Here is a 20,434-nt window from a genome sequence, read left to right as displayed (position 1 = left end):
ATTCGTTTATTTGTGCTTGAGAAGTAAAGGCTGTTGTGGTGTATCGTCCGAAAGCGGTAATGCCATGACGCGTGATCGCATTGAATGAGATCAACTGTAAGACTTGGGTTACAACTGCGCCGCTGTCCCTTAGTACACGCACGCTCCCCGGAGACCACGCCTTGCATCACTCCGCAGCCCGAGCGGATATATAACGCGGGTAATTTCCCATCACTGTTATGAAAAGCCCACAATCAAGCAAATTGTCGTTCTCTACTGTCTCGGTATGTGGCCCCCGTCCTTGTATTATTCAGAATGAAGATGTTGGGGAAATTAATGCTCGTTGACATAGGACGAATCGATGGTTGAAATTAAGCGGGAAGAAGTCTCGCTTGGCGTTAGTGACGTTTCGGAGGATGAGAATGAGAAATATCGATTGTTGTATAGCAAGTCGAAAGTGTATGTCCATCCAACTGCATATGCGAAGGACAACATACCGGGCTTTGTCACCCTCGTCAAACGCGTGAGTTCAGCAGCAGATTTATCATCGTAGGCTATCAGATACGAGATGCTTGTTGTTACAGGAGGCTGTGAATCCGAAATATCTCCTTGCTTGGATTCCGGAGTCGTTATTGAATGAGAAGGGCAAGGACGAATGGGACAAGTTCGTCAAAATTGAGGAGAGGACTGGGTTAGACGATGAAGACGAAGGTTCGTCGCTAGTGTGAATAAAACTGAACTAAGTGGTGTTGAACACATCTCCAGACGTAGTTCTCATCGATCTTCCGGTTCGACGTCCTGAGACCTACGCGTTCTCGGTACCCCTAACATCGGTCTATTCTCTCATTGTTCACCCTCCGACTCTCACATCCTGGCGTGCGTATCAAACTTCTCGCACTATGTTTCACGTATTCACCGCTGTTTATAGATGGATCTATTGCGGTGAACTTGACAAGCGGCTCGACACTACCTACTCTATACTTCCATGACGAGGAATCGCGATCATTCAGCACATCTCCCATTTCTCCTCCGATCAATCAAGCAGGCTCTGGATCCAGTACCACAACGAGCTCATACCCGCCGCGGGTGATTGATTCTGGTGCTCGAGCTCCGGGTTTGACGACATGGGGTGGTGAAGACCTACTGGCTCGACTCAGACAATATGCGCATCTTCTCCGGTCTAACCTCCAGTCTACACTCTTCCTTGTCGATCCGAGTAAGGCTGATATCGAAACTCATACGATGCAACTCTTCGACGATGACGCGGTGGATGACATCCTTGCCCGGTCCTCCTATGCCAACTCATACTCGCCAGTTCCCGCACATAGGCGCCCACGGCCATTATCTTCTGCCAGTGGATCAACTTCATCTTCGAGCAATGGAAATGGCTCAAACCCGTACTCTGAGAGGTCATCAGTCTTACATCGATCTCTGCATCCTCCGAGTCCCCCTAATTCAGGTTCACAAGCACGAACTGCACTTCTACATAGTTTCGCTCAGCTAACAAGAGCAACCCGCCACGCAGCGCAGCAGATTCTTTCTCACCCACTCGCTCAGCCCATCGTTCCGCATCTTCCTGATCCTGTCAAGTCGATTGTAAATGCTTCAGGCGAGACGCAATGGGGATCATGGGTGGAAAAAGGTGGCGTAGGCGAGTTCGATTCTGCGCGCGTTTATCTCGCTCGTTGGGCTCGAATCGTGGCAGAAGAAGGGGAACGAGCGCGACAACGTGAGGTTCGTGCGATTCCTGTAGGGACAGGAGCATCAACTCCTTCAGATTCTCGCTTGGATGAGGATGGTGAACTTGGTGTGTTTGAGCTACTTCACACCTCTGCGAACTTGCCCAAGCCGCGGAGCACTCGTGATCCACGCCATCCCATTGATGAGGAGACGTGGTTGGGTTGGTTCCAAGCTGACGGACGACCGCGTGTTCGCGAAGAGGAGATGCGGAAAGAAGTCTTTAGGAGAGGCATTTCTCCCCGTGGAAACCTACGGAAACGTATCTGGCCTTTCATTCTAGGTGTTTTGGAATGGGACGCTGATGACAAGCAAAGAGCTGAACAATGGGAAGAGAAGCAGTGAGTTTCTTTAACGATATACTGAATGTACTGATCCGACACTATTGCAGGACACGATACCACGAACTCAAAGACGAATGGTGTGGAGTAGACGAGGTGTTTAACAGACAAGATGTCATCGAGGAGAGGCATAGAATCGACGTCGATTGCCGACGAACAGACCGGACACAACCTCTTTTCATCACTCATTCACCCAATTCTTCACCTTCATCCTCGCCAGGTCAAGAAAATAATGCATCAAGAGTACATCGTCGATACACAAGCTTCTCACCATCCCCATTCGATCATGGTGCTCAAGCGCCAAGCAACGACCACATCGAACGACTTGCAGAGATTCTCTTGACGTACAACTTCTATGAAAAACAGCTTGGTACGTCCCAAATAATTTAATTGATGAAATCTCGCTCGTGACGAGTTTGCGTTGTTTTTGGGTTATTTGTTTGTTTGGTGGTGTGCTGACTTGAAGGGTATGAAGGCTACGTACAGGGCATGTCTGATTTGTGTGCACCGATTTATGTTGTGATGGGTGGAGATGAGGAGATGATATTTTGGTGTTTCGTGGAGGTTATGAATCGGATGGTATGTGCTGAGTTTTCCCTCGTTTTGTTGACCTTGGCTGATGTGTGTGGTTACTCAGAAACAAAATTTCCTACGTGATCAAAGTGGAATGAAAAAGCAGCTTCTAACGTTACAGCAACTTATTAGCGTGATGGATCCAGAGCTGTACCGACACCTTGGTACGTGGGACAATCTTCAAATACTTGATTGTTCTATGCTTACAATACTGTAGAAAAAACCGACGGACTAAATCTTTTCTTCTGCTTCCGGTAAGTCATTCGGTGCTTGCGTATACTATGTATTTTAATTATGCATTTAAGCTGGGTATTGATTGCATTCAAACGAGAGTTCCCATTCGATGACGTTCTTAAATTATGGGAAGTCCTTTGGACGGATTACTACAGCGCGAATTTTGTCTTGTTCGTCGCCCTGGCCATCCTTGAGTCACATAGAGACGTGATTCTCCGGTATTTAATTGAGGTTAGCCTTCTTTTCCAATTATGTCTGCGCAATTTATTAATATTTCTTCCTTAATATTTCTTTTCACAGTTCGACGAGATTCTCAAATACTGCAACGAACTGAGCATGACGATCGAGCTAGACACGACGCTCGCACAAGCCGAAGTGCTCTTCATCTCCTTCACGCAGCTCGTAGCTGATATAGATCGACGGAAAGCGGAGAACGACTTCACTGTCACAACTGATGTGAACGCTATTCGAAACAGACGTCGAAAACAAACTGGGTCTGAGGCGACTGTAAATGGCAGACAGAAGTCGGATGATGGTAGTTCGGACTCGACCGAAGTGGGGAGGACGACTGCGCGGAATACGACTATTTCGTTACCGTCGATAGGAGAGAATTTGCGTGAACTGTTAGAGAATGGACGTTGATTAGGTAGAATGACATATACTGTACTTGTAAACGTTGTATACACGATGGGCCTTGCGGTTGTCCTTAGATTGTAACAAGAACATTAGAACTAGGCAGTATTATATACTATATACAAGACATGAGCTTTCCTCGAGATCGAGCTAGGAGACATCAATGGTGACCCTGTGTTGCCAGGTATGGTATGGTATTTCCCGGCATGGGTCCCTAAAAAGAAACACCGGGGCTGCTGGTAGTACATCACCAAATCGAACACGAAAATGTATTGGAATTTACTGCTAAGACATATATTTTTTACATATTGTGGATCCTTATATTCACTTATTAAGTCTACATGTAAATATATTGCCTTGTCAGACTCTGCACGTTTTGGTGATGCTATGTACATTACAAGATTTTCTAACTAGACTCCTAAAAATCTTGCCCAGCACACTCTGGCTACTACTCCATCATTAGCAGAAAACACTAGTGCCCTCTCAGCTACCTGGTGTAGTAGCACCTTCCATGAATGTGACAACGTCTAGAGCAAAATTGGAACTCTGCCGTACGACGAGCGTGTCGGGGTCACGTGCATTCGTCTCAGAAATTCGAGCTTGTGCTTCCTTCCAGACTCCAGCCAGAGCATCATTGCAAGGTCCTCTCATATACTTCTCGGCTCATCTGTCACTGTATTTCCTGGAAATCTCAGGGCCCAAATGGAGTCAACAACTCCTCCCTCTCAACAAGTGCCGTCCAAGAATCGAAACTCGACGGCAGAGAAAATCGCAAAATATACTTTAGCTTCATGCAAGTCCGTCTTCACTTTGCATACTTCCTTCTAACTGTCTCTAATTTACTTTTCCCTCGAAATTACGAAATTAAATAGCATTAGCAGGTGCAATCCTCACAGCGGCGTATGAATCTACCATTGGACGTTCGAGAGCCATACGCGCTCTAGAAGCGAACGCTGCCTCATCGAGTTCTGGAGGAAATGCAAATGAGCGAAGCATGACGGAGTCTAGTGGAAGCAGGTTGAACGGACGTACGGATGCAGCCAAGTTCTATCGACATAACACGCCTCTGCTGTCTGCCGCTGCTGCGTTGAATAGTGGGATCGTTGCGTTTGCGTTCTTCAGTAAGTCCGCCATTGAAGGCTATATTCATCCAACGGTTTTAACTAATTAATGAAATTCTCGTTACATTTGGTATAGCTTTACGGGAACATGCCATCTCGCCTGTCCTCTCGAATGCTCGAAGTAAAACAAGTGATAAGTCTGGGCGCGGAGACGAAAACGAAAGGCCTCTGACATGGTCTATGATGCGAACGTATCATTTAGAAGACTCGGCGCTTACGGGTGCGTTGCTCGGAGGAGGGTTGAATGCCTGGATGAGTTAGTCTTGTTCGTTATTTATTTACCTATATATTCCTGACTTTTTATTGTCTTTACAGAAGGTCCGAAAGGCATCATTCCTGGGATGGTTACTGCTTCACTCGCATGCTCTACTCTACAACTCATCGTGAACGAGCTTGACGTCCGACGAATACGATACGTCTCTTCACGAACGTCACGTTCGTCTTCTATCACCACTTTAAATGCCGACGGTGTTAATGTCTCTGATTCAACGACTGCGGAATCAGGAAATACCCCAACTGACTCCGACTCACAACCTGGAATGGGAGAACGCTTACTCAGACTCATCGGGATTACGAAAGTGGACGACACAGAGTACTTGCGACGCTTAAAAGCAAAACGGGAGAAGTACCTTGAGAGGATAAGAGAATTAGAGGAAGCAGAACAGACTCAGAAACTTGAAGGTGAAAGAGAGGTCGGATCTGAATTTGCAAGGGATACTGGAAGTGATAGGGGGATGAGAGATCGTAGGTCGTGATAGGGCGTGCTGACCACATATTTTACTTTGTTTTATCCATATATTCGCACTAAAAATATACTTCATTGTCTAAAATATCACTGCTTTAATTCCTTTTCCTGCTCTGTGTTGTCATCACCCTCGTTTTCATACACGCTTGTCCCTCCACAAGCATCACCTTCGCTTTCCCTAGAGACACCTACGGCACTCTCCGAAATGCGCACATTCCACAACTCTACAGCTCCACGTTTCTTATCTGTATGTAGCCCCGCAACAGCAATAATCGCATCGCGATCTCCTTCCTTCTGTCCCCCAGCTCCAGACTTCATAGGTACGGAGAGCGAGAGGGCGTCGACTTTCGTCAATGACGACTGACCACTCCAGAATGAGCGTAGTCCGCCAACTGGAGTGATGTCTTGTGGCTGTCGTCGGGAGGTAGACGTGGAGGTTGAAGATGGCGGAGTGTTCCGAGTTAGCTGGTGTAGTTCGAGTTTCCCGTGTACAGTGCATGACAGTAAGGTGTCTGGGGCAACGAATAATCTACAAAACATGAAAATCAATCAGTAACGTGAACAGAAAGTGAAATGCAATTTACATACAACCCAGCAACCAAGCTCTCCCCGAGTTTAACAAAGAACCCGTCCTCTTCGTTTAGCCCTCCCCATTTCTTAGACTTATTTCGTTTTCCTTTCTTTCCTGAACCTGAACCTGAACCGGTTGTCGTGAATAGAGACTTCATACCGCCAAGACCAACCCAAATTCGTCCGTCAGCTGTACCGATGGCTGCTACCCCTTGCGCCGAGAGCGCGAGTGCGGTGATGAATGGTGGGAGGGAGGAGATTCCGGGTGCTAGTGAGGGTGTAGGAGCTATTCGTAAAATCATATATTAATTTAATTGTGTTTTAGTTAGAAATAAGAGTGGGGGAACGTACTGATTTCGAGACGAGAAAGGAGTGTACGGAGTTTGAAGTCGTGTAGGAAGAGCACACAGTCGTACCCTCCTGTGACGAGTTCACTTGGCCTATCCGGGATGAACGATGCCGTCCATGCAATCTACGATCCACATAACAATAAGCCCATTGTTACGGAAATGAGAATATCAGTGGGCAGACTTACGGAATCATGACTTGTCTTCATCTTTGAGACTTCATCAGAGCCTAAATCCAGGACATAGACACTACCAGCATCAGTCGTACATGCAAAGTAAGCTCGGTTCGCGCTTAGGGCTAGCTAGAGTCAGATCAGCGTGCTCCATGTGGAATGACTTTCCACACAGGAAGAGGAGCTTACTTGATTGACGACATCCTCGTCATCCTGTCCTATTTCCTTTGTAAAATTCGCGTCGGAGAGCGCGAGGATCATTTTTGGTGGGGTAAGGTCGAAACGGTATACCTACGAAGGATAATGGAGTGAGTGTATCAGTGTAAGCCCAACGAGATTCTAGGGTTAGAAAAATAAGCATACGTTCTTTCCCGCTGCAACCCATATTTCTTTGCCGTCCTCAGTATGGAAGAGAACATTCGAAACGGACGTGCCGAGTCCACGAATTGCTTTTTGCACTTTTTGCTCAGGCGGTTGGTATAGCCGTACGCTCCCGTCATCTGTTGGGCCAAACTTTCCTTTCAGAATTTGGCCTGCATTTTTCGTCGAGAGAGTACACACCGGATCCTACTCCAAGGCGAAGACCGTCAACGCTAAACGCACATGTTGTCGCTTGCGATGGCAGAACTAAAGTTGAAGAAAGTATAGCTTCCATAAGACTTTCCTGTCTCCTATCTTTTTTCGCCCCTTTCCTCGATGCAATCAACGACTAGAATAGTTCATCCGAGGTGGATGTTGGAGACAGGTTTTCCGAGCAAGGACTAGTTGAGCCTGTTGAGGAGAGAAAGGGAGATGTACTAGTAAAAGGGAAAGATCGACGATAAAATTGATGGAATTATCTTATCAGATAAATGATTTCACACGCCCAGACCGTCTTTCTTCTTCCGTCATCCGATCTTCCAGACGACCGATTCGAACTTGCTCTTCCACTCAACTCCCTATCTCCCAGAACTGCACGGCTGCATTAACTTTTATCTCGCTCGTATTCGATATATTCCCCAAAGGATCGAAAACAATTATGAAACGCTTTGATTTGATTAATGACGGAAATGTAAATTGGGAGCGATCGCGCGAAAGTCCCTTCTAAGAATCGGCATCTGGAGACGCGTTTCGATGACCAAGCCGTGTATACCCCCGCGTCATACGCATGCCCTCATCCTAAATTTATTGCCCCGTAGTTGCTTCTAGTTGCCTGCCTATCTCTCTTCAGCTCTTTCCCCTTCACTCCCCCTTCCTGTCCCTCCTCTAATCTCTCTGACACGAGTGATGTCGTTGTCAAGACCTCAGTCGCGTGAGCACTCTCGACCTGGCTCACGCCCGCGCAATTCGCGTCATGCCTCCACCCACACGGTTCCTTATCTCCCGCAAGACCCGGAAGCTCTCCTCCTTCCTGAAGGCTCTGTAACTGAAGAGACTGTCGAATTATTGCATGAATTTGTGCACCCTCATTCGCATCGTCATGACAAGCGCAGAGCGGATACGGATGCTACTATAGTCGCTGAGACCATACCAGTTGATTCCGAACAAGAGGAATTTGGTGAAACACCCTCAGAAAATGACGAAGATGATATCGAGGGCGAAGACTGGGATGCACTCAAGAAACGCCCTTGGTACAGACGACCGTCGCCACTTTGGTAAGTATATGCTTGGCTCATTACTGTGTCATGCCTGTTAATTAATGACGGTTTATATATAGGTTATTATGTGTGACACCCTTGTCATCTATTGCGATGTCCGCAGCCATTGCTCCACGCGTCGAGGTATACACCTATCTTGCATGCTTGGAGCACAGGCCAGAGTACACAACTGGAACATTAGGATATGGCTTGGAGCTTTATCAGAACAATGATACGGCTCCAGTCGCCTTCACTGAGGACAAGGATAGTCTTATCGACGCATGGATGTCTCCGTATCTGGGACCCTCAGTATTTACCATGAGCGGCGAGAGTATAGGAATGCTGAAAGAATCTAAGGATACGAACAGATGCGCATCCGATCCCGTAGTCCAAGCTGCGGCAGCAAAAATAATTGCTGGTGAGCGTGTTAACCGCATGTTATGATGTAATCGAGCTTACTGTACTTCGTACAAAGTGATGACAACCACAATGGGTATTCTGAGCTGTCTTACTACAGCGTTTTGGGGATCTGTAAGACGCATATACTCTACTATTTTCTGACGGAAAAATCCTAAAATGCTATATCTGTCGGGCCAGCTGTCTGACAGGTATGGACGTTTACGCGTTGTCGGTATATCGGTTATCGGACTACTCTTCAAGTATGTGCAACATATTACCTCTAGTGAGACCTACAAAATACCAATTGTAATCTTGAACCAGCGATTTCATCTTCATCTTGGTATACTTCTGCTCGAGACAGTTGCCTGGAGGCTATTGGTTCCTCTTATTGGGACCTATTATTGAAGGTATTCTAGGAGGTATGTCCGCGCCTGAATTCTTCTTCCCGCCTATGAACATTCCTATTAACTCCCTATCACAGGTATCACAAGCATGGTAGCCGCCCTCCATGCTTACCTTGCTGACTGCACCTCGCCCGGTAATAGAACTCATATTTTTTCTCTCGGAGCTGGCCTTCTTTTCGTCGGTATGGCCTTCGGGCCCACTATCGGCTCTATCCTCATCCACGTAACACATACCCCTCTGTCAGTATTCTACCTCAGTACAGCCGTGCATGCACTGTTTGCGATGTATACATGGGTAATCGTACCTGAAAGTTTACCTGAACGGGCGCAAAGAGTGAATCGGATGAGGGTTGAGAGGAGGAGGTTCGAGGAGAGGCAGGCAGAAGAGATAGAAGATCAGGAACAATGTGGAGGACGAGTCAAGTGGATTAGGTTAATGCGGCGCATGAAGAGGGTGTTCAAGTTCTTGAGCCCTCTGAGTGTTTTTGCGCCTGAGAAGGTACCGAGTACGCCTGGTGCGTTCTTGGGGAAGAGAAGGAGGGACTGGAGTTTGACTTTTATCGCTCTGGGCTTTGGATGTTCTGCCCTGGTCATGGTATGTATACCCCGCAACTCATCTACGATGTTTATTTGTGGGCATAACTGAAGGAATGATGGATGTAGGCATCATATCAGTACAAATTTCAATATGCGGCTGCGACGTTTGGGTGGAGCTCAGAAGAGGTATGTTATAATTTATCGCATAGAAACATTCTTACCGATTGCTCATCTTCTGCGCATATAGCTGGGCTATTGGCTTAGTCTCGTTGGCGCGTCTCGTGCATTCTACCTGACAATAATTCTTCCATGTACGTCTGCGTTTCGCATCCTCGTTTCTACCTACCAGATGCTTACGCATAGTTTGTTACCTAGTAATTATCAAGTTCTTCAACCGACCTAAACAAGCTATCCAACTCCCCGTCGAACCCTCAGAGCCCCTCATCAACTCCCACTCTTCCGATCCATCCTCTTCAACAGTAGTCTCATCCCCCTCTCCGCCTTCTTCTCCAACCTATATTCGGTCCTCATCACCACTACCGCTATCTCCACCCTCTGCAAATACAACCGAACATACTCACCCCTCCCCTTCCCCACACACCCCAACCTTCGATCTCCACCTTGCACGGTTCTCCCTCCTCCTCGAATGTATCTGCTTTTCTATCATCCCGCTCGCACCAAGTGCCATGTCGTTCAGCGCGCTTGGATGTTTGGCTGCGTGGGGTGGGGGATTTAACCCTGCTGTACAGGCGCTTGCGCTTGAGTTGTATGCGAGGAGAGGTAATGTTGAGGAGGGTTCTAGGAGCGGGGGGAGAGGGAGAGGGATGCAAAGAGGAGGGAGGGGCAAGAATGGTGGAGAGAGAGGAGAAGCAGAGACTGGGAGGTTGTTCGGTGCATTAAGTGTTGTTCAGGCTATGGGGTACGTTCGTCTCCATTCAGTAGCTCTCGCCTCCCCATTTGCAAGTCGTGTCAACCTCCCTGCCTCTACACCCTTGGTCTTCATCCATTTCTAACTACCCGTACTTCTCATGAAAACCACAGTCAACAAATATTCGGCCCCGCACTCTTCGGCCTAACTTACATGCACACTGTCGCCTTTTTCCCGAGTGCGATATTCTGGGTCTCTACGCTTTGCGTAAGCATCGGTTTGGTGTTTATTTGTTTTGTGAGGTTACCTCGCGAGTCTAGAGGTAACAGTGGAGATATGGATTTGGAGGTTGTTCTAGCCGCGGGAGTAGGCATTGAGCGGGAGGATACACTTGTGAACCTTGGCGATGACGCTCAACAAGCTGGGAAAGCCACGAAATGAGGGTACAACCAGGAGTTGGTGCTGTTACTCTCGTGTCAGTGATAGCAGATGAAAGCCTCACCCTGAAGCATTCGGAAAATATCCAATAGTGCGATACGATACACGTTGCCCTTCTGCTTTGTTGGTCCATCTTGCTAGTCGCAGTATGTGAGATCCTTTATTAAGTTAGTGCTGGCCTTGGTTTCGGAAATTGCTTGCTATCATCTAAGACCGTGTTGTGTACTTAGCTCCAGCTATCGTTGCTGTTGCCTGTTCAGTAGCCATGAGACATGTATAACGCAGGAAACGTATGCTGTGTCAAATGTGTAATACCATTTTCATATTGTACAATATCTACTCTGCTGGGTATACAAGATAGACATCAATGGAACAATTATGAAAGATAATGCAACAATTGACACTCATGACTTTTAATTAAATTACTGAACAACAAACTATAACTTAAGCACAGATGATGTGATACAAGTGACAACAGGATTCAGGCAAACATCCAAGAAGCAATAAGTTACGATGTGACTTCACACCTCCCCACCAGCACCTACATTATTGCCATTACTCACACCTCTAGTACCTCCCATCCACCTCCACGCCAACACGCCAACCAAGAAATTGACCATGCCAAACGCAACATTTCCCAGTCCAACAAGCCAGAACAAAGTCCACAGTCCACCGACGATCCTATCGAGCGTTCGGCCCATATAGCGCTTGACAATCCAGTACGGGTCGGGTTGGGGTGTGAATGTTGCTGGGAGGGCTATCCGGGGAATGTTATGAGCTGTTGTAGATGAAGGTGTAGACGATGAGGAGAATGTTTGGGTTGGCACGAGGAGGAGGGCTACGACGGGTTTCTGTCAAGACAAAATTAAAAAAATTGAATTTGTTAGTGAAATCAATTTAGAGTATGGACGTGTACGACGGTACGTACATGGTCAGAAGTGGTATACGAGGGTATAGAGGTATACAGCAATGGCTCGATATTTGACTTCTCTAAGGTCTCTGGTGAGTCTAAGTATGAAGCGTATAATACACGGTCCGTCCAAGCGGGCAATCGTTTCTCACTAACATGTCAATCATTTAGTTTATGTCCTTTCCGGCGTGAACAAACTTTAAAATAAATTATGATTTACCTGTATCGATCAACCGTGTTGAGCTTATACTTAAAGGTGCATTTAAACTGCCAGAATTCGCCCTCGCGTAACCCGATGAACACACGACCCTTTCTTCGTTCACAGAAAAGTTCGTCATACTCCTTGAGTACTTCTCTTTGAACGTCGTCTTTGAGTGCCTCAACAAGTTGCGCATGACTAGATAGCAAGGAACCAGCAAAGGCATGTGAAGGAGGAAAGGAGAAGCGGAAGTTCAGATCACCGAGGAAGAAGAGATGCGACGTGTCGTAGAGCGTTGATGGCGCCACACTGTCAGATTCAGCATTTGGAGGAAAGAGGAGGGTTGAGACGATATGGTGATAGTCCTGAACGCGTCGCTCCAAGTTCCCGGCATGCGCTGTAAGATGTGCGGCCACGAACCTTTGATTTATTTATTTAGCTCTACCGAAAACAACACTCACGTCAAATATACAAAGACTTACGTGAAGGTCTCTCCAAGCTCTCCATCCTTCTCGGCAGCCAAACGGAACCGAACAGCCACTGCACCCTTGTTACCCATATACCCAGGCCCACATCCTGTCCATTGAGTTTGCACATCTCGTACACGTTGCCCAATTTGCTCGTCACGCGCATACACGAGCAGTGCAGTACCAACGTTCACAATGCGCGCCACAAGCATGTAGCTCTCCTTATTCGGTGCATATGCCTCAATTTGCGAACGAATGAGTGCATCGCGAGAGCCAATTACGCTTTTCGAGAGCCCAGCCACTGTTAAATTTCAGTTCAGTATCAAACTTCATTCTCGGGGTGCAGAAGGTCAGTAGTGAAGTACGAACGTCCAAAATGAAGTGGCAACAATCCCTGGAACCCCACGGCAACGATGTCTGGTGCCTGCTTTCCCCTTGACAGGAAGCTTGAGACTTTTAGCGTCGGGGCAAGCCAATCCACCAGGTCCTGTGGAAGACCAGCATTGCCCTGCAAGTTCGTGTTATATGTCGCAATCTGGACAAGGAGTTTGCCATCGGACGCCATATCTTGATTGCTTTGGAGCAACTCTGCGGTGTGCTGGCTGGTATTCGTATGGAGTACTCTTGACTGACCGTCAGCAGACGTTCACATGAGTTGACGGTAGAAGTAAGTTCTTCGAGTGCAACAGCTACAGCCTACAGCTGGCCAACAGCCATGTTCACGACCGATGATTCAGATGAAATTACGAAAGTATCAATCATGTGCGTAAGACACGGTCACGAGATGTAATTAGAATGATGGTCGATTGAGCTACCAAATCCTTCGGGACTGTTTGTTCATTCAATTAGATGCAGCCTTAGAATTCATTCTCATAGTTCTTACATTAATTGTACAGAACACTACTTTCTCTTAGGTAACGCCTCTGTCAATCCTCTGGACTCTGACAGGCTGGTATTATCCTTTTTATGTAACATCATCTCTCGAAATGGTTTCTAACTTAAAAGAAAATGATTTAAGTATGACTTCTCTGTAACTCTCTCTTATTAATGACACAACTCCAAGCAAACGTCCTTCTAGAACTACTAATATTTATCTAGGCTAGATGTATTCATTGCCAAGTCTTCTTAATTCCCTCCCCTATTTCGACCATTTCTTCATATTTAATTTCATGATCCATAGGTACCCTAACACCTTCAAATGTGTGAATGAATTTCTTTATTTCTTCTAGAGTGTTCTTCAGGCTTGTCTTCTTTTCTTTTCTTTTCCAGGCACTTAGATTTTTTTTCTGTCCGTCTTGAGCATGCTGAAGCATTTCTAAGGTTTCCTGGGCCCTTTCTTTCTTCTCCTTGTCGCCTTCAGTAGAATTTTCGTTATCATCTATCTCTTTGATTTCGGCTTTCAGCATCCCTATTTCTATTTCTTGTTCATCCACTTTGTTTTGAGCTCCTTGTATGTGCTCATCAACGTTTGCTTCCACTGCTTGATCATACCTCCTCTCTGCAGTCTTGAGCTTTCCAACTAGTTCAGCCCACCCATGTCGGTCATGTTCATGGAAATCTGCCTTCTGGATGTACCCGCTAAGCCTAGTGATATTGTACTTGAGTATTTCGAATTTTCTACGTTCCTCTTCTTCTAGTTGTTTTTTAACTGCTTCCTTTCTCCTCCTTTCTTCTTCCTGTCTCAAAGTTTTTGCACTTGCCCTGACATTGGTACTACGCCGTTTACTAACCCCAGCGCTAGAACCAGAAGGGACCCTTCCTTGACTCATGCCTAATGAAGTTGACAGTGTTGTGTAGTTTTCTCGATTCTCAAGTTGTGTCGTAGGTAGTTGTAAAGACCCAGCAATGCAACGGGGGTGGGGGTACGAGTTCGGGTTGCTGAATACATTCTTGTGTACTTGCGGTCATTTATTTTGAATACAGCATGCATCCTCTTTGCTCTAAAGCTTCTTTACGCATATTGAGATTCCTAATCTATGGCCGGAGTAGCAAAAGTCTTCGGCAACGCTAAAAACGTGGGTGAATTGTAGGCCTCCTTTCTTTGCTATTGCCGTTCTTATCCATTTCATTAGTTAAGGAATTAATATTGTGTATGCAAAGTTGTTTCTCCATGAGGTAACTTTACTAGAATTAGAAGCGGAAAGGCTGAAACAAGTGTTGCAATTGTGCAATTTTGAGATTAAAAAGGCTATCAACGCTCTAAGCTAATGTGCAAAGCAAATCGCAGTTTTGAATATGAGTTACTTTGATTGATGTTTTGTGCATGCGCGTATACATACATATTCGAGGTTCACGAAGGACAGCAAGTACTAGTATGAGAGTGACGGAACCTTCTTCCTACTTCCCCATTGATAAAGCTAAAAAAAGGAAGATAGTCTCATGATTTTGTGAATAGATACAAAAGAGATATGACAAAATGACAAAGTGCGATGTGGACTTCCAATTGGTCGATTGTTAGGGGAAAAAGATGAAATAAATAAATGAGTCGAAGACGAGAGGCTCGGAAGATAGAAAGGTAGAGAAGAGAAGGATATGCATATGTGAACAAGTGCCGTTATTCCCTGATTTTCATTTTCGATGCGCAGCCCGCACTTCTTGGATTTGTTATTCAAAGACGTCGCGTTTAGGCCTGTTTCTTGATGAAGCTCTCGAGAGCGTCCATTGACATAGCTGTATCGGTCAATATATCTGGGTCAGTATAATGACTGAATGGTCAGGAAACAGAGGTACGCACACTTTGGTCTCTCAATTGGCAGACCGAGGGCACGGTCCCATACGAGTTGTGTCAATGCACCAAGAGCTATAGCAGGGAAAATCTCAGTAAGCAGGCGACATCAATTGGGGTCGAAGACTTACCGCGCGAGACACCGAAAATGACAGTGTAGTACTTGAACTCGTGCAGACCGTAATGGTAGAGTAGGCATCCCGAACCAGCATCAACGTTCGGGTAAGGGTTCTTCGTCTTTCCATGTTCTTTCAAGACCTCCGGCGCAACTTCAGACGTCTATACAACCTCATCAACACAAAATCGAACTTTCAAACGAATAGAGTGAAATACTAACGAGCTTGACAAGCTTAATCGTCGGACTCTCCAACAACTCAGGCCTCGCATCGCAGAATTGGAGAAGCGCAGTGAACCGAGGGTCTGTTGCGCGCAGAACACCGTGGCCATAGCCTGGAACGACTTGTCCACTCTTGAGCGTACGCCAGAGGTATTCGCGGATGATGTCTGGGGTGATATTCTCCCCGACTTCGGCTTGCATTGCAAGTTGCCAGCGGAGGACTTCTTGGTTGGCGAGTCTGGAACGAATTGGATATCAAGTCTGGTTATGGAATAGTTTTAGATACATAGGTACTTACCCGTGAAGTGGGCCAGCTAGGCCAAGAAGAGATGCAGCATATGAGAGGTATGGGTCGGAGAGAGCGGAACCGACGAGATCTGTACGGTAAGAGGCAGGAGTTATATTATGAGTGAAACACCAAAAGAATGTCATATGCTTACGGGCTGTGTGTGCAGATACATTGCCTCCCTCATGGTCACCATGCAAGGCAATATACAAACGCAAATACTCCGTCAAGTCCTGGCTAGCACCGAATCCAAGCATGTTCGTGTAGTTGCCTGTATAATAAAAATATTTTATTAATTATTTCATACCATTTAAATTAACCATCTCAGACTACTCACCAACAAGGTCCAAGTCCTTGTTCACAGCGGGAACCTTCTCACCCTTCTTGTACACATTCTTATAGATCCGTGCCGCCAGAGTAGGTAGACGCGCGATCAAAGTAAGCGAGTCTTCAAGCGCAGGCCTCCAATACTCAGTCTTCTTGATACCCTTTTCATACGCCTGAGCGAACTCGGACGTCGAGTTGAGTGCTGCCACACCCATTGAGAGTTGAGTCATGGGGTGCAGAGTTGCTGGGAAGCTATACATAACGAATAACACGGAGAATATAAATATTAAGATTAAATTAACCAGATTAAAGGTACGCACGAATCAATAAGCTTCACGATTTGCGCAGGGAGTTCTCCCTTCGCCGCGAGCTCCTGCGAGAGCGACTTGGTCTGCTCCGCAGTGGGTACCTTCCCAGTAAGGAGGAGCCAGAGCATACTCTCGGGAATGATCTCGCGTCCACCGGGTGCCGCGGGAAGCACCTTTTGGCACTCTGGAATTGAGAGTCCATGGAAACGAATGCCCTGTATTGATAATATAAAAGTAAAAAGAAGCAATCCGTTAGGATAGGTTGATGTAAAAATGAAGAGTAATAAACGCTGACCTCATTCGGATCCAGCACGGACGCCTCCCAGAGCAACGTCTTCAACGTCCTCATCCCACCAATAATATTCTCAACCTTGATGTCACCCACGACAGTCGCCCCATGTTCTTTCCTCTGTATTCACCGTCAAATATTACTTGTTCATCTCACGTCAAACAATTAAAGAATTAGGTAGATACGCACGAGTTTAATGAGCCGCTGCTGTTTCTGCGGAATGACTTCCTCAAGAGTCTCGCGCAACGACTAAACGACACACAAATAACGTCAACTACGGGATCAATAAGTATAAGCATCCACTCACCTTGGTAGACGCGAGCCTTCTCTGGCTACCATGCACCGAGCGCACAGCGCTCCTCAAGACAAAGTTTCCTCTCAACAGCATTCTTTCCAGTCAAACGGCGAAACAGCAAGATGATACAAAGAAGAGGGGGGGTGGGATGAGGAAGGAGAAATAGTTGCTCCAAGAGAAAGAAGGACGGCTGTGAGAAGGGAGGGAATATTTATATGCGGAGGTTGAGAGGAAGAGCGTCACGGTCGCCGTTCAATGCGATTGGCTTGCCCCGGAACATAATACTGCATGTGATCACCGAAGAACCTCTTCTTCTCCCGAGGTCAGCTCTCCCTCCTCTCCGAATACACCCGATCTATGTCCCCATATTACCGTGTATTGGAATCCTCTCGGAATAAACATTTGAATAGAATTGCTATAGGTTACAAGAATTGTATACACATGCACGAGAGCAACTGCACAACGGCTTCAGATCCAAATCACCAAAACTTCACATTCCCCCCTCCGCGTTCGCCAGTATCCGATCAATCTCTGCGCGTATTTCCGCAAGATTCGCTTTCAGCGTCCGCGCATCTTCAAACTTGCGGTGTGCCGTCGCCTCCTCGACGAAGGACTCGAGTAAAGCCTCCTGCTCCAGCAAAGGTTGCAGCGCCTGCGCAAGCTCCGAGTCTGGGTCGAGCACTTGAGAAGGTGCGTCCGTCGTCACACTCGCAGCATCACCATTTGCTCCCGCACCAGACACAGAACGCTTCTTAGGCTTCGGAAGAGACTAACAAAACAAGCTCAGCTTCTCGGATTTAACCGGAAGAAACGCATATACTCACTTGAAGAGGAAACATGTTCTTCTGCAAGAACATATTCGCACGTGCTTGGATCGCAGCTTGTACCCGGTCCTGCGAGCTTCCAGGCCCGCCTGGACAAGGTATCTTTCGTATACGCTTTGCGATCGCGTCATAGTCTGAAAAGCACTGGAGCAAATGCTTCCGCATTGCCGACGCTTCTTTCGTCGGTACTTCATCCGCATTATTGCTGAGCAAAAGTCATTCAACAGAAGGACTTAAACGGAAACCTGCTGAGACTCACGATAGATTCAACATAAGCTCCTGGAAGTGTGGCAGTGCTTCCTCGATTTCCGACTCTAATGCGATGAGAGCCTATAAAACATCTTATAAGTAAGCAACTACACGCAATGACTGTCAAATTTACCTCGTAAAGCCTGTTCATGGTTGGCGTACGCTTGGTCTCCTGTCGGTATTGCTGACGTCTTTTAAGGACAACGTATCATTACCAACCCAGTGTCATTCTTACCAGGTAGAAATTGAACTTACAGCATAACAGGCTTGCACTCCTTGCATATTCTCACTCCTTTAAGGAATTTCTCTTCACTAGTCTCGCCCTTCGGTTTGCTACCCATCGAATTTACACGTGAGCGAGGCTTCACCCCATAGTCGACGCCTTCTGTAACTTCCTCTATTCGTCCGGTCTTGGGATCGGAGATAAAGAGCAAGGAACAAGGAACAGGTCGTTGAGGCTTTTTAACAGGCAGCGAACAGATTATTCGACCACACAGTCGACAGTGGTGCTTTCGGTTTGTGAGGGGATGGAAGGAGGCGCTACAGAACCGAGTCAAGACTTAAATAATGACAAGCTATAAATTTAAAAACCCACGAGCAATGTGGACATGTAGGCACATCTGCGTCATCTTGCCAAGGCGTAATTCTCTGCTCGGCAGCTAAATTACAACATCAAAAGTCAGTTCGAAAAGAAAGTCATGACACTTAGAAATAATTCTTACCTCGAATATCACCTTTCCCGCCATTGGCCGCCGCAGCTCGGCTTTCAACTACACTCTTCCATAATTCCGACGCACTCTTCTGTCTAAATTCGCTCCAATCTTCAAGAAACGACGAAGCACGTCGTCCAAGTGATGGTGCAGGATCAAGTTTCTCCTTTCCCTTAGTATTACCATTTTCTTCAGAAAAATGTAGATCAACGAGCTTTTCAAATCGTCGTTCAAGTCGTGTAAGCTCTAAACTTTCTGCGTCGCGCGCACGTTTACGGCTTGCAAGGAAGTCATCTGTAAGAGGCCTGTATACGCCCTTTGGCTGGAAGCCTGGTCGATAAGCGGCCTTTCGCTCTAATGCAGGGGTGGTAGTAGTGGAAGAGGAGGGCGTGCTTGGTGGCATGGGGGACTGGACACGAGATGGAGTCGTAGACACGGATGCTGGAGACGCTGCAGGTTTCGGAAGGACAGCCGGAGATTGAAGTGAGCTTGTGCGTGGTGGAGGGAGAATTTGTGGTGGAGGCAAAGACATAGACATGGACGTGCTTCGTTGGTGTACATTAGAAGTTGTAGGTTTTAATGAACTTGCTTGAGTTGTGTCTGGGGTAAACTCTGAATGTACTGAAGCGGGAGATCGTGCACCGGATTGCAAAGGTCGATCATCAGGAACAGGTTGATCGAACTGACGCGCCCGTGAGAGCGGCGACAAGCCAGAGGTGGAGACCGTGCGAGAGTGTGTGTTGGCAGGACGAAGTGGTGAAGATGTTCTTGGGGTCGAACTTGAGTTCGCTGGACGGAGTGGAACATAACGAAATGTAGACGACCTGCGTGGGTTGTACGTGGATTTATTCGGTTGAGCTGATGGTCCAGCCTCAGGTGATGCTTGGTCATTGGGAGGCGTCGATGAAGGGAAAGGTGTGCCTTTCTCGCTCGCCTCCATGGCTGGCGTTATAGATCCGTTGGTTGCTCTAGGAGACGAGTGGACACTCGAACGGCTAGACGGCTCGCTGACAGAATCCAGCGGTTCGTCATTGATCCTGATTCCTGCTACTGAGCTCACCGTGGACTGCGCACCAGGTGAGGTGGGACTCGCATGCTCCGAACTTGAAACTGCTTCGGAGACCGTTGTCTGCTGCGGCATAACTACAGACGCGGGTCTTGATCTTACTTCTACAGTGTTATCATTTGGCGACGCCACGTCGACTTTCGGAGCCGTCGGAGTCTTTGTGAGATCTTCACCATTTAACTTCGGTGCAAGGTCTATCGATGTTGAAGAAATATGACGCGGCCGATAGGGAGGAGAGGCTGTTCCGTTGGCCTCATTCTGAGGGGCCGATATGACACGCGAATGCCGCTTTGACTGCCACGAAGCACGGTTTCAATTTCTCAGCAGCCAATTCCAGAAAGACTATTACTGACCTTGTATGCTTGGTATGGAACATATGGGGTAGACGAGGTCGTGCTCATCGTGGAGGACGACCTTGAGCCGGTCGCCGTCACCGTCTGTGAAAGCTCAGACGATGTGGTCTCTGATCATCCAGGAATGGAAATCAATGATCTGCGCAGCCTTCTTGAGATTCCATCTCTCTCTAAGAGTCTCTTCATTCATTAACCTAAACCTGCGTAGAATGTGTTCGTTCTCACCGAGTCGTCTCGATTTTGTTCGACCAGAAGGTTGTTCACAGAATGAGGAATAGTACTGTTGGCAAGGTCAAATGCCAGTCTTTCAGTTTCGAGAAGAATACAAACAGGCTATTTATTCAAGCATCATCACAGAGTTGTGTAGGTCTTGT

The 20,434-nt window shown here is 47.0% G+C and overlaps 8 protein-coding genes across 8 annotated transcripts; 3 read left to right on the top strand and 5 right to left on the bottom strand.

Moving 5' to 3' along the window:
* The first annotated feature begins 143 nt into the window (after window positions 1–143).
* Window positions 144–3,560, top strand: FOMMEDRAFT_124804 (RabGAP/TBC). Its single transcript, XM_007267740.1, has 11 exons — window positions 144–263; window positions 332–502; window positions 564–690; window positions 745–855; window positions 908–2,057; window positions 2,108–2,427; window positions 2,533–2,636; window positions 2,695–2,794; window positions 2,848–2,884; window positions 2,936–3,095; window positions 3,165–3,560. The coding sequence occupies exons 1-11, from the start codon at window positions 219–221 to the stop codon at window positions 3,504–3,506; spliced, it is 2,667 nt and encodes an 888-aa protein (XP_007267802.1). The 5' UTR covers window positions 144–218; the 3' UTR covers window positions 3,507–3,560.
* An 860-nt stretch (window positions 3,561–4,420) lies between these two features.
* Window positions 4,421–5,420, top strand: FOMMEDRAFT_147370 (uncharacterized protein). The gene is made up of 3 exons (XM_007267739.1): window positions 4,421–4,618; window positions 4,695–4,874; window positions 4,934–5,420. Exons 1-3 carry the CDS (start codon window positions 4,492–4,494, stop codon window positions 5,371–5,373), a joined length of 747 nt encoding a protein of 248 aa, XP_007267801.1. The 5' UTR covers window positions 4,421–4,491; the 3' UTR covers window positions 5,374–5,420.
* Window positions 5,421–5,450: 30 nt separating this feature from the next.
* On the bottom strand, window positions 5,451–7,228 carry FOMMEDRAFT_168852 (WD40 repeat-like protein; the record flags this gene model as incomplete). Its single annotated transcript, XM_007267738.1, has 7 exons — window positions 7,015–7,228; window positions 6,817–6,953; window positions 6,643–6,744; window positions 6,469–6,582; window positions 6,285–6,405; window positions 5,952–6,219; window positions 5,451–5,892 (listed from the first exon to the last, which is right to left on the bottom strand). Exons 1-7 carry the CDS (start codon window positions 7,106–7,108, stop codon window positions 5,451–5,453), a joined length of 1,278 nt encoding a protein of 425 aa, XP_007267800.1. The 5' UTR covers window positions 7,109–7,228.
* A 472-nt stretch (window positions 7,229–7,700) lies between these two features.
* On the top strand, window positions 7,701–11,089 carry FOMMEDRAFT_141437 (MFS general substrate transporter). The gene is made up of 10 exons (XM_007267737.1): window positions 7,701–8,087; window positions 8,150–8,487; window positions 8,545–8,600; window positions 8,667–8,728; window positions 8,790–8,887; window positions 8,950–9,467; window positions 9,536–9,595; window positions 9,657–9,720; window positions 9,785–10,328; window positions 10,451–11,089. The coding sequence occupies exons 1-10, from the start codon at window positions 7,720–7,722 to the stop codon at window positions 10,716–10,718; spliced, it is 2,376 nt and encodes a 791-aa protein (XP_007267799.1). The 5' UTR covers window positions 7,701–7,719; the 3' UTR covers window positions 10,719–11,089.
* A 147-nt stretch (window positions 11,090–11,236) lies between these two features.
* FOMMEDRAFT_109712 (DNase I-like protein) lies at window positions 11,237–12,991 on the bottom strand (the record flags this gene model as incomplete). The annotated part of the gene is made up of 5 exons (XM_007267736.1): window positions 12,661–12,991; window positions 12,307–12,592; window positions 11,846–12,244; window positions 11,644–11,776; window positions 11,237–11,566 (listed from the first exon to the last, which is right to left on the bottom strand). Exons 1-5 carry the CDS (start codon window positions 12,854–12,856, stop codon window positions 11,237–11,239), a joined length of 1,344 nt encoding a protein of 447 aa, XP_007267798.1. The 5' UTR covers window positions 12,857–12,991.
* Window positions 12,992–13,400: 409 nt separating this feature from the next.
* FOMMEDRAFT_29409 (uncharacterized protein) lies at window positions 13,401–14,060 on the bottom strand (the record flags this gene model as incomplete). Its single annotated transcript, XM_007267735.1, has 1 exon — window positions 13,401–14,060. One exon carries the CDS (start codon window positions 14,058–14,060, stop codon window positions 13,401–13,403), a length of 660 nt encoding a protein of 219 aa, XP_007267797.1.
* Window positions 14,061–14,514: 454 nt separating this feature from the next.
* On the bottom strand, window positions 14,515–17,013 carry FOMMEDRAFT_124792 (citrate synthase). Its single transcript, XM_007267734.1, has 11 exons — window positions 16,871–17,013; window positions 16,753–16,812; window positions 16,570–16,683; window positions 16,287–16,489; window positions 15,977–16,218; window positions 15,794–15,910; window positions 15,652–15,730; window positions 15,354–15,591; window positions 15,148–15,295; window positions 15,026–15,091; window positions 14,515–14,961 (listed from the first exon to the last, which is right to left on the bottom strand). The coding sequence occupies exons 1-11, from the start codon at window positions 16,949–16,951 to the stop codon at window positions 14,915–14,917; spliced, it is 1,395 nt and encodes a 464-aa protein (XP_007267796.1). The 5' UTR covers window positions 16,952–17,013; the 3' UTR covers window positions 14,515–14,914.
* A 242-nt stretch (window positions 17,014–17,255) lies between these two features.
* Window positions 17,256–20,108, bottom strand: FOMMEDRAFT_168848 (uncharacterized protein; the record flags this gene model as incomplete). The annotated part of the gene is made up of 8 exons (XM_007267733.1): window positions 17,256–17,627; window positions 17,683–17,887; window positions 17,942–18,012; window positions 18,065–18,122; window positions 18,187–18,471; window positions 18,527–18,590; window positions 18,654–20,001; window positions 20,061–20,108. The coding sequence occupies 8 exons, from the start codon at window positions 20,106–20,108 to the stop codon at window positions 17,349–17,351; spliced, it is 2,358 nt and encodes a 785-aa protein (XP_007267795.1). The 3' UTR covers window positions 17,256–17,348.
* Between the last annotated feature and the right edge of the window lie 326 nt (window positions 20,109–20,434).

Source organism: Fomitiporia mediterranea (assembly GCF_000271605.1).
Source record: "Fomitiporia mediterranea MF3/22 unplaced genomic scaffold FOMMEscaffold_7, whole genome shotgun sequence".
Lineage (NCBI taxonomy): Eukaryota > Fungi > Basidiomycota > Agaricomycetes > Hymenochaetales > Hymenochaetaceae > Fomitiporia > Fomitiporia mediterranea.
This window is presented reverse-complemented; position numbering and strand designations above follow the sequence as displayed.

Bases quoted from the DNA above. Each gene is read 5' to 3' on its own strand.
- FOMMEDRAFT_124804 (XM_007267740.1), top strand. From the start codon at position 219: ATGAAAAGCCCACAATCAAGCAAATTGTCGTTCTCTACTGTCTCG. The intron at 2,637-2,694 runs GTATGTGCTGAG...GTGGTTACTCAG, and splicing joins TGGAGGTTATGAATCGGATG to AAACAAAATTTCCTACGTGA. The intron at 2,885-2,935 runs GTAAGTCATTCG...TATGCATTTAAG, and splicing joins AATCTTTTCTTCTGCTTCCG to CTGGGTATTGATTGCATTCA.
- FOMMEDRAFT_147370 (XM_007267739.1), top strand. From the start codon at position 4,492: ATGACGGAGTCTAGTGGAAGCAGGTTGAACGGACGTACGGATGCAGCC. The intron at 4,619-4,694 runs GTAAGTCCGCCA...CATTTGGTATAG, and splicing joins CGTTGCGTTTGCGTTCTTCA to CTTTACGGGAACATGCCATC. The intron at 4,875-4,933 runs GTTAGTCTTGTT...TTGTCTTTACAG, and splicing joins AGGGTTGAATGCCTGGATGA to AAGGTCCGAAAGGCATCATT.
- FOMMEDRAFT_141437 (XM_007267737.1), top strand. From the start codon at position 7,720: ATGTCGTTGTCAAGACCTCAGTCGCGTGAGCACTCTCGACCTGGCTCA. The intron at 8,088-8,149 runs GTAAGTATATGC...GTTTATATATAG, and splicing joins AGACGACCGTCGCCACTTTG to GTTATTATGTGTGACACCCT. The intron at 10,329-10,450 runs GTACGTTCGTCT...TGAAAACCACAG, and splicing joins AGTGTTGTTCAGGCTATGGG to TCAACAAATATTCGGCCCCG.
- FOMMEDRAFT_124792 (XM_007267734.1), bottom strand. From the start codon at position 16,951: ATGCTGTTGAGAGGAAACTTTGTCTTGAGGAGCGCTGTGCGCTCGGTG. The intron at 16,813-16,870 runs GTGAGTGGATGC...TGTGTCGTTTAG, and splicing joins GAAGGCTCGCGTCTACCAAG to TCGTTGCGCGAGACTCTTGA. The intron at 15,092-15,147 runs GTAAGTCTTCGA...TCCCTGCTATAG, and splicing joins CATTTTCGGTGTCTCGCGCG to CTCTTGGTGCATTGACACAA.